At 34.1% G+C, this 17,276-nt stretch overlaps 1 protein-coding gene across 1 annotated transcript in view; it reads right to left on the bottom strand.

Moving 5' to 3' along the window:
• dsf (nuclear receptor dissatisfaction) overlaps nt 1-17,276 on the bottom strand; it is a 49,516-nt gene that overhangs the window by 26,628 nt on the left and 5,612 nt on the right. Inside the window, exons 2-3 of the mRNA XM_077439325.1 lie at nt 13,389-13,469; nt 13,141-13,302 (exon numbers count right to left, since the gene is read on the bottom strand). Coding sequence (XP_077295451.1) covers nt 13,141-13,302; nt 13,389-13,469 — 243 coding nt within the window. The remainder of the gene's footprint in view (nt 1-13,140; nt 13,303-13,388; nt 13,470-17,276) is intronic.

Here is a 17,276-nt window from a genome sequence, read left to right as displayed (position 1 = left end):
CCACTGCCAATCAGAAATAGGAATAGGGAATCAGAATAGGGAATCGGAATAGGGAATCGGAATGGGCATTTGGAACTGAATAAGGAATAGGGAGTCGGAACTGAAATTAGAACCGAAAATTGGAACTGAAATCGGGATCGAAATCAAAATCGGAATCAAATTCGATATGAATATCGTCGTGATAGAAAATTCGACGATTCTACGAACCGAATATTACATAGTTACATACAAAGTCTATTTCGAAATCATATATTAGATTATAAAAAACAATGTGATTCTAAAGATTTTCTTAATTGTTGATTTTTACATTGATTTTTGATTTTTAAATGCTTTTTATTATTACGAAATTATGTTCACAATACATCTTATATCTATTTTAACAGCTACTGATCTACTGATCATTTTCTATTTTACAATTTAATTTAATTTGGTTAGTAATCACAGTATTATATTATTCTTATGTTAATCTAAAGCATTATAGGAAAAAGAGCTCAAAAACCTATTTACAATCCTTGTTGATTTTTACATAAAATCATTTAAAACTATCAAAATTGTAAAATATAATTACATACATAAAACGTACTAACAAAGACTAATTTTAGACGTGTTTTTATGTTTAGCTTTGTAATTATATATTTACATATACATATGTATGTACCTGATTCACAATATATTTGATTACACAGTTGTCTTTTAAATGTCTTGAATTAATTTCAACCATTATTTTAATACTAAATCCTTGTCCATAGCATAAAGGACTAGCTCAATAGCAAAACTAAGTAAGCTCACACTTTTCTTCACCTTTTCAAGATTTATACATTTAATTTGAAAATATTATTTGAGCAAATATCTAGCTTAAGTCGTTCTGTTTTTACAAAGGAATTATTTAAATTTTCATATGATAAAGTTATATATTAAAATATGAAACATATTCAAAAACGTAACAAAACTTCCAGTACATTCTTTCAAAGGTGTTGAATAAAATTGTATACAATAAATTCTTACCATTTTCATTATAAAAAAATAATTACATAATACAATTAGATTTGACCGGGCAAATTTTAAGGGCTATAATAAAAAAAAAGTATTAGTACCAAGGGGCATATTTCAACACATTGAATCGGTCAAAAAAAAAATTCGAGGTAAAGAGCGAGTTTCGTGTCGGTTCTGGCTCGGTTTCAACCCATGAAGCGATTTCCACTGACATTCGCATAATGAAATGAAGAAAGCGTGTCAGCTACCAGGTACCCACTGTGTTCATACATACATACATACACACAATACGCGAAAAATACGCGTACGAGAGAACCCACCCCCCGCCCACCCCATCCACGACAGGAACGCGACGATGGGCGGGCAGGGGCACGCGACAGGGACGACGCGACTCGCATCGAGAAGTGAGAAAGATGTATCCAGAAGTGAAATAGTCTGCAGGCTGAACACATCATCATTAACGCGGCGAGGGGGTGCCGAGGGGGGGTGTTGGCGAGGGTACAGGGGGAGGTGGGGGCGTCCGGGGGCGCAGGCTCCAGGTGGTCTCGATCTCACGCCCCCACCGACAAGGTGAGCGGACGCCGCATGTAGGGCATAAGGGATGCCCACAGTCACCCTCCCTCTGGACCACCCTCGCCTCCTCACCCCCCCTCGCTTTCCCGACAAACACACAACATTTTTATATTCAACCGTATATTTTTATTCACCGTCATCGGATGATGTCTTTTGATCTCGCGGTCCGAAGCGTCATACGATTTTCCGCATCAATTTCAAATACAGCGCCAATAGGCTTTTCCCATATCTACTATGTGTCCTTTCATGAGAAAGATATTGTATTTCAATTGTATATACCCTAAACATACTTATAGTATGTATGTACATATGTATATACAAATAGTGTATTACACATATGTGTATCGACTACTATGTTTAACCAGCAAGACAGACAAGTGATTAGCATATACATAATGCTTTGAACAAAGTGGTCACGGGTTCAAATACAAGTGGTTTCTGCTGGCCAGATCTTGGTTTGTGACTCCAGGTTGATCTTTTCCTATCAGAGTTTGCCAATTTTTCTGATATTCATTGAAAAAATGTCAACCTTACCCATTTTCTCGCAAATCAGCAATCTCGAATTTCGCTGAATTGTATAAAATGCTGTAAATTTACACATTTGACCAAAAATGTCTTTCTGAATGTTAATTCATATATATGTATATTTACTGAATTTCGCTGAACTTTATAAAATACTTATTATCATATTTTACATTTGTATCAAATGTAAAATATTTCTGGCCAGGAAGGAACGTTGGGGTTAGCTGATAGGCTTTCCTGGTATAAATTAAAAAAATAAAAATAAAATAATGTATAAAGAACGGACGATAAACGGATGAAACAAGTGCTCAAAAGGTATCCGAGAGAGTGTAAAAGAATGCGAGGAAGACCACAGAAGAAATGGGAGTGAAAAAATAGCTTTTACCACTGTTTAATTGATTTGCAAAGTGGTTCAAAATCAGATCCCAAATTTTTGCGTACTTTTTTAAATACTAGTACGAGCTTTTTGCTCGCAATTTTACCGACTTAAAATTCAGCACACTTCCAATTAACCCTTTTAAACAAAAACAAAAAATAGTGTGGCAAAAAAAATATCCCAATAAATATGTTTCAATAGGAAAAACTCAATATAAAATAACTTTAACAGTGGGAAAAAATCCGAAGTGAAAATAAATACTTTTGATTTGATTTTACTATAAATGATTTGATTGTACTATAAATGAAAGTAAAATACCCGACTCTTGATCCCAATATTCATTTTGAACAGGAAATTGACATATTTTGAGACATCGTCCGAACAACATCAAGATATAGAAAAATCGCGCGATTTAAAAAACACATATATCTCCGAATCTCGAGTCAATCAACATTTTTTATTACCAGATTCGTGTTTACTGGGCATAAATCTATAAGAAAAGTCATATCTCGTCTCTGAACCATTTTTCGTGTCGAACAGTGTAAGAAACGATCGATTTGGAGTCACAAATACCCCCAAATCTAACCAGCAGTTTAGTGGATCGAACCCACTGATCGCTTGGTGCTAAACATATAATATATGACTGAGTCCATATACATATGTAGATTTAACTAAAGAATATTTTATATATTTCATACTGTAGGAATTGATTGTTGTTTGATTGTTTACATGTAGTTGCCGGTCAATGCTGTGCCAGTATAAGCATACCTTAAACGTAGACGGGTTTTGGAAAGGACTCAAAGTAAAAAAGTCCTTCATAAAAAGTAACCAAAAAGTTGTTGCTGAACAACAGTGATGACCGTAGTGGACATGCTACCTGATTTATTAAAGAAAATAGCTGAAATAAAATACGAATATTTAATCATACAGTTTTAGGGGCACCTGAACCGCGAAACATTCCCGGTTGAAAAATTGGGTTTATGAATAAGTAAAATCGTCAATGGCTGGGTGGCTGGAACAGATGAACGGTGCTTGGCGAAGAGATGGCCTCAGGCTGCGAACGCGGCTGAAAGCAAAGCCTTGTACACACCGCCGGCTATGCCCAACTTCTCATTTTACACTCTTTTCAGCTCGATTATATTTTAATTTAACGACTGCACCCACGCTAGGATTGCACCCTCGTTTCTAAAAAGATTTCGTCTTAATACGACCACTCAGTAATGAGTAATTGAGTCTGACGCATACATATGTATATCCGAGTACATGGCATTATATTATAGTTTGCTTGGTGAATATTTTTAAATCATTTTGATATGTTTGACCATTGTGGTATCACAAGAATCCTTAGTAGAATAATTACACTGTTCGACAAATGACGACTTTTTTTTTGGTTCTGAGACGAGATATGACTTTTCTTATAGATCTTTGCCCAGTAAACACGAATCTGGTAATAAAAAATGTTGATTGGCTCGAGGTTCGGAGATATATGTGTGTTTTTAAATCGCGCGATTTTTCTATATCTTCGTGTTGTTCGGTCGATGTCTCAAAATATGTCAATTTTCTGTCCAAAATGAATATGGGAATCTATAGTCGGGTATTTTATTTTTTTTTTTTATTTTCTTTCATTTGTAGTACTTTTCAGCTTTCAAATCTATCTAAATAGTCGTCCAGTTCAAATCAAAAGTCAAAAATACGTATTTTTATTTGGGATTTTTTTCCACTGTTAATACTATTTTACATTGAAACATTTTTATTGAGATATTTTTCTGGCTACAATATTTTTTTGTTTTCGTTTAAAAGGTTTAATTGGAAGTGTGTTGAATTTTAAATCGGTAAAATTGCGAGCTAAAAACAAGTACTATTATTTACTCGTATTTACACGATTCTGAATTGAATTAATAGGGATAATATATTAAATTGTCTTTATATGAGAAATAAAATTCCACTTAGAATCATATTTCGACTATTCTTGTGGATTAATAACAAAAATTCGTTTATTTTATCGAGGTAAGCCAGTTATCAATAGAACAATATTTATATTTTAGTCAAACAATAACCATGTCCGGTAGTAAAGAAGTAGAAATAAAGAGAGATAAAATTAGGATGGAATGCATTTGGACGAATGAATGCAGTTTTTAAATCAAAAATAGCACTTTGCTTGAAGAAAAAATCTTCGATCAATGTGTTTTGTCAGTGATGATGTATGGATGCGAATCTTGGACATTGGACGCCAAGTTACTACACAAAGTCCAATGCACTTAAAGAAGTATAAAACGCTATATGCTCTGCATAATGAGGAAACACAGAAAGCGGAATACGTGGGTGAGAAGTATGACAAGGGTAGTAAAGATATTGAAATGGCAATGGGTGGACCACGTGGCTAGGAAAATGGTACCCGAGAGAATGCAAAAAGATAAAAGGAAGACCTCAGGGAAGATGGGTAAATGTGTGGGGTGAGATGGATGAGAGTTGCGGCCTTCAGTGGATGGTGAGTCTGTAGATGATGATGATATACACAGAAAATTTGAACTTGTTAGTTTCTAGGTAATTTAACAACATTATGGTAAGATGACAATTAAAAGTACGGCACATGACGCCGCGTGAGCTTCAACTGTGAGAGGCGTATCTTCATGTCATAATTAATTCGTACTATCTTATTATTTCGACAAGTTTCTCTGTCATTTCTGTAAATATAGAAATCACCACTATCGATCGCTGTCAAACCTAGTCAATTGCAAGGATAAAATATGACGAGAACTTTCAGGGAGGTGAAGCTTCCGAAGGAATGCCGCGGTACAGATTTGACGTACCGGAGTGCGTTATATGTTTTTTTTGCATGGTACTGTCAAGTGAGAGTTCTTGGTTAGATTTCGATTGAAAATAATCTGAAATATTTCTGTCATGCTGCTGGTCAGACAGATATATTTGTGACTCGAAGTCGATCGTTTCCTATAAATTTGTCTGATTTAATCGTTAGAACGATTCGTCACAAAAAATCATACGGAATAGTGTAGGAAGTTTGTCAGACTAATTGACGAAGTGAAACTAGTGAAAACCTTGCAATAAAAATACTAATCGTTGGCAGAATGGTTGCTTGTCTCTGGAAAACCACCACGACAGATAAATTTATAAAGACTTGTCTGTAGAACAGTTTCAATGTAAATTCAGGAAGACATTCAGGCGTAAGGACCTGAATTTTGACAAAAGTGATTAAAGGTTGGGTATGTTTTCGAGAATGAACTTCGAGATCCAAATACTGTACTTAATCAATGAAAAATGTTTAACGTTATTTACTACTAGTGGTTTTACCCGGCTTCGCTCGGTATTTGTAATACAAACCGCTTAAACATGGCCAATCTAAGAGTAGACATTTTATTTGAATACTCATTTGTTTTTTAAATTGAACGTCACGGAATTTACGACCCAAAAAAAAACAAACACACAAAGTCTGTTTCGAAATTATATATTAGATTTAAACTAATACATACATATACGGACCATTCTAGAATGTACATAAGTACGTACTTAATGATTTTTTCACATTAAGCATACGAAGGGCAAACTCCAGAGTGGGTCGCCATCATTTAGGGTCGACTCATCGAATACGTGTAATCCTAAATGTGAAGCACTCATTGCGAAGGGATGGGATTGATTTTTATCCCGGGGTGTTAATGAATTTAGTTAGACGATTCACGCAACTTTCGGGGCGCACATGCGATTTTCATTGCCCGTGACAAATAAGCCAATTTATATCCGCCCTTTGTGTAGCACCTGGCCATTGTGTCGGACACGATTCGTTTGGGATCTTTAAAATCATCCCCCCATCCCGTGCAGAACGGTGCGTAATTGAAAACGAGTTGAACGAAACGTACGTACCTATCTGTTTATTTTTTTTTATTTTTTGAAATATCGATTTTATGCTGTGTGTCCGAGGGAGATCGCTCGGCTTAGTGATAGCCATGTTTTTGGGATTCTGTGTGTTTGTTCTTTTATATCCCCGACATCACCTGTGTAACAACCTGTGATGGGGATTTCGTCGCGTTGTGCCATAAGCCACGTGTGGCGGACGATTCTTCAGTGTTTTTTTTTAATTTTATTTATTGTTATTTCACATTTTCAAAAAAATACATGCTAAAAGTAATATAAGAATTCGAAATATCATAAGTGCGATTTTTTTCCATTCTTTCTTCTCTGGCTGTTTTGAGTGTTTGCGTCGACTGAGAGAGCGACAGTGACAAGTTGAAATGTCTGTAGGTTCTCATGGAAAATTTCAGAAAGCACTCGACGAAGTCGACAAAATTAATTTAGTCTCTGGGGGCGGTGGAAGGGTAACACGATAAAAAGATAATTGAAAAGTTTAATACTCTTTGTTGTAAGGCTAAAAACAAATAGGGGTTGACATCAGATTGGCTCAAACAAAAGTATTTCCATTCAGACGCGCCAGCCCTCTTCTACAGGGTGTTGTTTAAACTATACACACTTCTATGTATATTAAAATATATTTATATGATCTGTATATATAATAATATAAAATACATCTTTTCAAATTGTACAAATTTTTTCGCACAATATACAAATATATTATTTTAAAATGAAAAAGATTTACATTTATATTGCCAGTCGGCAGAATATTCAGTCAAATATAAAACTATTTCGAAATTTAATTGTTTGTATATTATATTCATACATAATTTCAAATTTAAAATGAAGCTTTTCATATCATCGTGTAGTTGGAAACAGCGAACCGTTTTGTCTACACATTTTCAAGCTCAATTTAACGCAGTTCTGGATTTGAATTCGTTTCAGTTTTTTAAATCTAAATTGTATGTACGTATCTTATTTTATATGAAATAATATTTAATTAAAATATATGCATACATATATCATGAAATACAAATAAACAAATTAGAAAGTTTCAAGTCCTCGTTAAATTATATACATACCATAGCTAGTTATAAAACATCTTTGTTTGTTTACCTACTATTTTATTTAAGGACGATGCTTATTGAAATAACGAAGGCTTATAAAATAGCTTAAATATTCCATAGAAAAAGTTTATTTAATAACTACCTATAAATAGACGTATCGTATAATCTTCATTTTTTAGCGGAATCATATGCAAATCTGAAATTTTTATTGTATTGCTTTAAATAAACATTTCTGTTTGTTTTAAAAAGATAATTAAGCAAACAGCAACCCGTCTTTATATTTTAATTTTAAATACAATTAAAATATTTTAAGTACGGATATTAGCAAGTGGATTATTTATTATTTTAAACCAGTAAGAGTTTCAGTTAGAATATTCTTCACATTTGAACATAGAAGACAGGCTTTGATTTTTTTATAATCAATTCAATTAAAATATTCATTTCATAGTTAAAGTTTCTTGTTTTAGGAATACAGTATAACCATAAAAAAAATAAAGTGGTCCCAATCTTAAACAGATTATTGAGAAAAATCTATAATCCCACCAACAGTAAGAGTGAATATGTGACACGTCAATAAATTTGGAAGTACACGTACATATAAATACGTGATACTTTCGACGATTTGAATAGAAGATTATAGACATACACGTCAACATATACACGCATGTATATATAGACAGAGAGAAAGGCCATAGAATTAAATTATACCGAAGCAAGTTTGCGGAGTCGGCGGGTCTTGTTTGCATATCGTTATTGGACTTGGCTGATTGGCTGCCAAGCCCAGGTCCGCACTCTCTGTCAATATACACACTGACGTGAAAAGTTACCTAGACGTGTACAACGACACGATTTTCCGACACCAGAAATCAATATGGCAGTCTCTCCGGTTATTAAATTATCGCTATACACATATATTAAAAAAAAATAAATAAAAAAAGAAACAGAGAGAGGATAGGATAGAAATTTTCATTTTAAAATGGGGAAAATTTCCACTGCAATTATACGGTGCTATGAGGGCGTGCGAAATAGACACCCTCGACCCCTCCTATCTTTAACCCTTTATTTGGCGGCCAAGTTGGGCGTGGAAGGTATGTGGCAAGTTGAGAGCTGTGTGGATGTCTACGTACAACTTTCTTCAACTTTGACGAGGCGGGTCGGAGTTACGAAACAATCAAGTGAGGGACCTGTGCACCGACTTGCTTACTTCATAATAAAATAAATCGAAAATTAATTTAATAAACTGTAAAAATCACCACACATACACATAGTTTTCATCCATTAAAAAAACATTAAATATATTAGTCAACAGTATAACTCAGGGGTTAGCGACTGAGAAGTCCCGGGTTAGAACCGGATTGAAAATAATCAAAATGTATAGAGTTCGAAGCATTTATTTGGTAGGTACAGCTGTTTAGATTTACATAGATATTTGTGACTTCAATTAGATCATATTTTTCAAATTTATTCGATTTAATCATTGAAACGGTTACATACAAATTAGCTACCTACCCTCTATTTATCATCACTGTATAGTTGAATGTAGTTATATATTTATGCTCGGTGGTTGGGTTGATACTAAGCACTTACAGGTCACCGGGTTCATACCTCCATTTAAAAAGAGTTTATTCTGAGTAAAATATTTAATGCTGCTGGCCAGACTTGGATATTTGTGACTCCAAGTCGATCAGAGTTTGCCAATTTATCTGATTTCATTGTTGAAACGGTTCCTTCGTAAAATTGGCTAAACACACCCTACCCACTATGTCACCACTATTTGAATATGATTTCAAAAATTTATTACCTATAACATATGTAGATATCTCGCTAATTTTTACATATAGTATTTGTATTATGCTTATATGTCTGGTCACAGTGACGCGTTAGAGTATTCTGTAATGTCGCTGTGGCAAATACGTAAATAAAAAAATTAAATAAAATGTATAAAATACATATGTACATATAAGGGATTTCATGAATAATGACAATTGTCAATACCGGTAATACGGTAAAAGAAATTAACTACCGGTACTACCTGTATCTATAGGTATTAATTAATTTAAGCAATTAGTACAATAAAATTTAATGAATTACCAATAAAATATTAACAGATTGGCTGTTGGTAAATCAATAATTATTTTAAACAATTATTTAGTTTTAACTTACTTATATGATTTCATACACCGCGCGATCAGCAAGGGTGAAAAAAAGTAAAGAGTTTTTGTGTGGGATGGATCATTTTAGCTTTTAAAAATTATATACGTATGTAAATATGTATTCAAATAATTCTCAAGTGAAATAAATAGGTTTCCGAAAAAATTGAAAGGCATCTAGGCTTCTCATTTTAATAGTGTCAGGTAAGATATTTTCAGCATACTCTACATTTGATTTTAGATCTACGATAAATACTAAAAAAGCTTTGAATAGCAGTGCAAAAATAATATCAAGCGTTGTCTTATTCTTCATAGTAATCGATACAGCGCTTTCTTCTATATTCAAAACAATTCGACTAACATAAAATTGAAATTATATTTTTACTCTACCGACAATCTATTTTGTACCACCGGTAATTACTAAAGCTGGAATTTTGACTGAAAACCAGTAGAACCGGTTTCGGTAGTATCGGTATTGGAACCCCTAGTACAAGTTTGGCTATATGTGTCGATTTGGGACAATCTGTCAAGGCATAATTGTAAAAAAATGAAACAGATTCTAAATACATACACATTTCAAAGCTAATAAAGACTAATACATTATAGAATATTCAGTATAAAATATAATATACTATTGAATTTCGCAAAATACGTCGGCGCACAGACCTTAATGTAACATTACTTGATACGTCACCGCAAGTGCTGTCTAAGTTACTTGAACTAAACTTCTAAGATCAAGTTGAGTACGAGTTCGGTAGATGCTAGCTTTCACATATTACTAAGTGCAATTGAAACGTGCACATACATATGTATCTACATATGTCTATGTACATTTAATATTTATGAACATGATCAATTTTTGCACAGCCTTACATATACATACACACACACACACACTTACATACATACATACAAGTGTATGCGAACGCGTTAACTAAATTCAAAAGTTCAATTGTATGAAAATTCGAAAATTAAGCCGGTCACACAATGAAAAGGAGAGAGGAAAAAGACGAACGAATAAAGGAAAAAAAGCGAACTTAAGCCTTTTTCAGGATGGATAAAATATCTTCTTAATTTTTTCGCCTTGTCGTGCAAAAAGGAGATTTCTCTCATTGTAAATGGTGCGCTCTCTTCTCAAAGGGAGAAGACTTAAAGGATTATGTTTGAAGGATTATTGCTCAAAGGGAAAGTCTGTTGACTCTCTTCTAACTTTTTTATACATAGTATATAAAACGTAGCACGAACTATTGATTCGATTAATTTTCATTTAGGCAAATTTAGACCTACTATTTTACGTAATAGAAACTGCTCAAAATACACATCAATTAAACCTACATACATATATGATTTAAAAATTAGCCTATTTAAAAAAATCACCTAAAACGGTTTTCGAATTTAAATTTTACAAAGAAATATACACATTTTATCAACACTGCAATTCAAATATTGAAGCTTATAGATTAAATAAAAACATACACACATCATTAGAGCGATCTTGATTTTATCAATTAATAATAAATGGTTTTTTTGAATAATGTAAGTCTCTTGGTGTGAAAGTCTCATAGTCATTTTTTTCTGAAGATGTACATTGCATAAACATAAATATTTTGAAAATAATATCGCGCTCGTAAATTACTTCTTTTCTCAAATAATATTCAACAAAAAAGGTACCCATTGAACGTTAAAATATTTTACATAGATACATACATATATGTATACCAGGAACGCCTAACAGGTAGACCTCAATGTGCCTTAGAAGACAATTCATTAAAAACATTGCAACATTTATAACATAAATCGCTGTATTTCGAGAGGCTGAAGAACACGAAATTTAACAATTAATTAATTAATTAATCCATAGAGACATCTATGGATTTAGATTTGTATATACATTTTTACATATTTAATCTACATAAATCAAATTCAGATATTTGTGACATACCGGGTAAGATGATCTTTGCCAATTTGATAGAGGAACTGTTTCAACAATGAAATCAGATAAATTTCCAAACTCTGATAAGAAACGATCGACTTGGAGTCACAAATATCCAAGTCCGACCAGCAGTATTAAGGATTAGCATGGGATCGAACCCGGTAACCTCTCGGTGCTTAACATAAACGCAACCACCGAGCCATACTGCTGTTATATTTACTTAATTATTTAATTTATTCTAGCTTCTAAAAATATATAAATTGCACTATAAAACTTTCACCAAGAGACTTGTACTTATTAATAAACTTGTCTATTACGATTATTTTTCACCACCGTACTGGTGGATTTGATTTGAATATACATATATATTGTTGACCCAACCGCGCAAAATGGCATTTCAAAACGATAGGAAGAATGTATGTAGGATATCAAATCCAAATATTCTCAGACGAACGAGCGAAGGCAAACATAGAAGAGGCTTGTAAAAAACAATCATACATATATCATGCCAAAAAATAAGAAGATGATAAATATAGATAAATATAGAATAAAACGATTAAATGAAATTTTACCCAATTCACGATTCGATTTAAAACCTTTGAAGGACGGAGCGTCGAGATCGAACGAGTGTCCCGAACCGGGGTCGAGTAAGACCCCAGTATTTTTTAATCAAAATACACCTTTTCTCAATACAAATGGGTTCAATACATATATATTATTAATCATTTTATACATCAACATAAAAAAAAGTTTTAGCCCTATAGCATGTTTTTGACTATTTTTGTATTATAAAAAAAAACGACAAACATCGACACGCAAACGCACATAGGTAAGTCCAACAGGCGACTGCTTGACTTAATAGCCACGCGCCAAAAAAGCGACGAAAACAATAACTTACGAAAATACAGTTGTCTCTTTCTCTCGCATTGATTCATCGATCAACAAGAATATGCAAGCGCCAAACAGTCAAAAACATGACTTATCACTACCGCTTTTAAATCATACTTTGGAACGTAGAAATGTATAAATGTATTTTTTTACGATGTACCCCTTTTCTCAATCGTACAAAATCTATTCAAATAAATTTCTTGTAGTTCATTCTAGGAATACAAGAAACATAGGGTGTATAGCTTTGAAAACCACATATAGTTATTACGAAAAACGTCAAAATTGGGGCACTCACATACTGGGGGTATGTATGTATGTAAGTGTCCCCCGGAATTGTTAACCCTGCCTCACTTCGGTGAGGAAGGGTTAACAATTCCGGTTATGATAATGCATATCAAATTTTTTAATCGTTGTTTTATTCGTAATAGAAATCGATGACGAAAAATTACGCATTAGATTCACCCTCGCCCACACGCATAATATAATGTACGTATCAACATTTGGTTATTTATTGATACGGTTTCAAGTTATTTATCGTCATTTTTTTTATGTCGCCACTTGAAAAGAAAAGACACCATTCGTCAAGTTGGCAAAATAGGATCACAGCGTGTATGATATTGCTTTTATAATGGATTCTCAGTTGACAATAGTCTGTGGGAATAACGAAATCCATTCGCCTATACGTCGTCACATGGCACTCTCGTATAGTTTCAATATCAAACACATTCACACACACACATATGTATATTATATTTTTGATTAATAGGATAATCTCACCGTCTTTGTTCATGTTCGCTTGGAAGCATTTCGCCAGACGACAGGCTCTGCATTGGTTTCTGTGCGTTTTGTCGACAGGACATCTCCCTTTCAACTCGCCACCGGCTTTGCACGTGTACACTCTGTTGCGATGTATGGATCGTTTGAAAAACCCCGAACAACCTGTGGAAAAATCGAAACGATTTTCGTCAGTTTCGTGGTTTGATTCGGCATCGCGATCGATTTTTGAACGGTCGAATTTTAATTACCATCACAACTGTATATTCCGTAGTGCTTTCCCGAGCTGCGGTCACCGCATACGTTGCACGGAATGTCGAGGAGACGATCACCTGGAATGACATTTCAGATTAGACAAAAACAACCAAACACACATGATAAATTCAATTTTTGTCCAAAATATAAAAATTCAATCAATTTCTTAAAATATTTAACAAAAATTGGACGATTCATTATAATAATAGAAGACAGATCGACCGTCTCATTTCAGAACTTGCCAATTTAAGACAATTGTTGAAAAGTTGATATGATCAAAAATTCAAACATTGCACTGTTCAATCCCTGTAAATAGCACTGACCAACAAAAAATCACGTTTTTAAGTTACCAGAGCGGAGACTAACCAATCTTTACTAAGTTTGACGCACTGAATTCGAATATGATATGACAATTTTTTGGCTTTTGCGGTCTTTATCTCAAAATCTAGTATTGTTGTGCTCAAAGTGAGTATTGGAATCAATAGTCAGATGTTTTTTCTATTGATTGTGATTTTTTTATTGTTTTAAAATACTTATAATTGAAATAGACACGTGTAACATATTTTGTTGAGATAGAGTAAAATAAATTTGAGTGATTGATCGACATAGGAGAACCTTTTATTTTTAAAGCATGATTTATTTATCATCTTAATCGTAATTTATTCATCGTGTATTTTGAATTTAATTTTCACTGCCATCTATCATATTGATCAGAATTAAGATATTTCATATCCTTTTACACGCTTTTTACAATAGATTATTAGAAAATCCAACCTTGATATTTTGACTTATTGTTATTTTACTTTTAAATCTTTTAATATTATATTTACATTTGGACATAATTGTAAATTGTGAAGATCTATAATAGGGCTCGGTTGCTATTTTGTTACATGTATCTTTTATTTTTATGCATTTCTACATCTGTTATCTGTTGATTTTTCAATAAATAAATAAATGTAAAAAATTCAAAGACTATTACTATTCAATATTTATGCCGAAAGCGGGATATATAGATACACAATTAAGTTCATATAAGTACATATGAAGATTATTCATCTTATAGTATTTAGTTATCATAGCGGATAATATCGTATTTATTTATTTAACATTGTAGGACTTTTTTTATTAAATTACATTTTGTACTATAATTTCCATTTTAGTGCATTATTTTTCCCTTTTTAGTGCATTAATATTTTAAACTATTTTTCCCATTTTAATGAATTGATTTCTTAATTGTTTTTTTATGATTCTGGTTTTTTAATTTAGGTTTTTTCCTATATAAAAGTTTTTTTCGAAAACTTTTAATAAACTAAAATAGAATTACACTGATTCAAAAACAAACAGATCTGACTATCGTTTAAGATCGAGAAATTAAAGAAGAAAATTTAATAAAGAAAAGTTTACTCATTTTTTTAACGGTTCCAAATATTGTTAAAGCTACTACATACATACATACATATGTACATACATAGAAGCCTATTAGAATAAAAAAATGAAACGGCTGTTTATTATTTTTAGGTGTTGTCAATGTGTAATTATATGAATTATCCTTTCAATAATGAAACACCCGAGCGATAAGAATGTTCGTCTAAATATACGTGCGTAAAAATGATCCGTAGCCAGGTGTGATAATTGACGGTTCAGAGAACACAAGATACATAGGTTGGTTTAATTCATTGCGAACGAGCGTGTATTTTCTTCGCGTATAAAACGAAAAGTCCATCATGCATCCCATTCAATTTGAGAAACTTCCTCTCGGAAGAGATGCTTCAATTTCCTCGCACGTAATAAGAAGTTGGTTGTGCGAACACGAATAAGGGTGTGTGCTCCAGTCAGGATCTTTGCGGCAACCATACTATTTCTCACACCTAATGTTGTACAAACATATACATACATACATACATACATGTACCCAGACACAGAGATGATCTAACACAAAGGAGGACCAATGTTTTGTTTGACCAGTGGGTGGGAAGGGGAGCGAGAGGGGATTTCCCGGGGATGATTCATGCAAAGGAGCTTTTGAATTATTCCGGACAAACTGATTCTCAAGAATATACACAGCCCTCAGGTTACTTTGTAACCCAGTATTATATGTATATGTATATTCATCATCATCATCATTTACAGCCATTCGCCATCCACTGCTGGATGAAGGCCTCTCCAACACGCTTCCACTCGTCTCTGTTTTGCGCAACACTCATCCATCTCATTCCGCACATTTTCCTAATTTCGTTCACCCATCTTCCTTGCGGTCTTCCTTTTACTCTTTTGCCTTCTCTCGGGTACCATTCAAGCACTTCTTTTGTCCACCTTTCGTCCATCCTCCTAGCTACGTGACCCGCCCATTGCCATTTCAATCTCTTCACTCTATCCACTATGTCCACTACCCTTGTCATATTTCTCACCCACGTGTTCCGCTTCCTGTCTTTCCTCGTTATGCCAAGCATACAGCGTTCCATACTTCTTTGAGTGCATTGGATTTTATTTTGCATCTTGGCGTTCAGTGTCCAAGTTTCACATCCATACGTCATCACTGGCAAAACGCATTGATCAAAGATCCTTTTCTTCAGGCAGAGTGGCATTTTTGATTTAAAAACAGCATTCATCCGTCCAAATGCACTCCACCCCAATTTCATACGTCTCTTTATCTCTTCATTTTTACTACCAGACATGTCAATTATTTGACCTAAATATAAATAATTATTTACTACTTCTACTGGTTTATCATCTAAGGGGATGCTATCAGGCATGCAATAACTATTGAACATTAGTTTAGTCTTATCTACGTTAATTTTTAATCCTACTTTTCTACTTTCCCTGTCCAGCTGTGTTAGTCTGATAAGTAGGTCAGCTGAATCACGAGCTACTAAAACTATATCGTCTGCGAACCGAAGGTGACTCAAAAAGCGACCATTGATGCTTACTCCGGCTGTATCCCAATCCAATTTCCTGAAAACTCCCTCAAGCACCGCATTGAATAACTTGGGCGAGATTGTATCTCCTTGTCTTACTCCTTTTCCTATGCTAAATCTATCTGTACCTGAAAAAATTTTAACTGAAGCTGTGGCATTCTTATATATTGTAGCTAACAGTCCCACATAGGGTTCCGGCACTCCCTGTGTTTTTAGAGCGTTAAGTACTGCATTATGACTAACTGTATCGAAGGCTTTCTCATAATCGACGAAACCTAGGCACAGTGGCCGTTGATATTCGTTGGCGCGCTCGATTAGTTCGCCAACTACTTGGAGGTGGTCCATTGTGCTGAAATTTGCCCTAAACCCTGCCTGCTCTATAGGTTGGTTCTCGTCGAGGATATTCTTCAGCCTTTCTGTAATAACCTTCGTGAAGAGCTTGTAGACCGCTGAAAGTAGACTAATGGGTCGGTAGTTCTTGATATCGCTTTTGTCGCCTTTTTTGTGTATTAAAATGATAGTTGCGTTATTCCATCCTTCTGGTATAGCTTGGTTCTGGATGCATTTGCTGAAAAGCCTAGCTAAGATATTAATTAGGGGGGGGCCGCCACATTTTAGTAAGTCGATGGGAATATTATCTTCCCCTGGGGTTTTACCATTCTTTGCAGTTTTTAGCGCGGCCTCTACTTCGCTAGGCAATACTGCAGGAACCCTTTGGCCGTGTGTCGATTCCAGAGTGGGGAATTGGCCGTTGTCGTTCTCGTATAGTTTTGCATAGAACGTGTAAACTCTGTCTATGATTTCTTCTCTATTCCTAATTATTACTCCGCTCTCTGATCTGATTGCGATCATTTGGTTTTTGCCTAAGAAAAGATCCTGTTTGCACTTTTTCAGGCTACGGTTATTCTTAATGGTATTTTCTATTAGCTTGCTGTTAAAATCCCTGACATCCCTGACTATTCTCTTCTT

The sequence above is a fragment of the Arctopsyche grandis genome, chromosome 10 (assembly GCF_051622035.1).
Source record: "Arctopsyche grandis isolate Sample6627 chromosome 10, ASM5162203v2, whole genome shotgun sequence".
NCBI classification, from domain to species: Eukaryota; Metazoa; Arthropoda; class Insecta; order Trichoptera; family Hydropsychidae; genus Arctopsyche; species Arctopsyche grandis.
The sequence above is the reverse complement of the archived record's forward strand: the minus strand, read 5'-3'. Positions and strand labels throughout refer to the sequence as shown.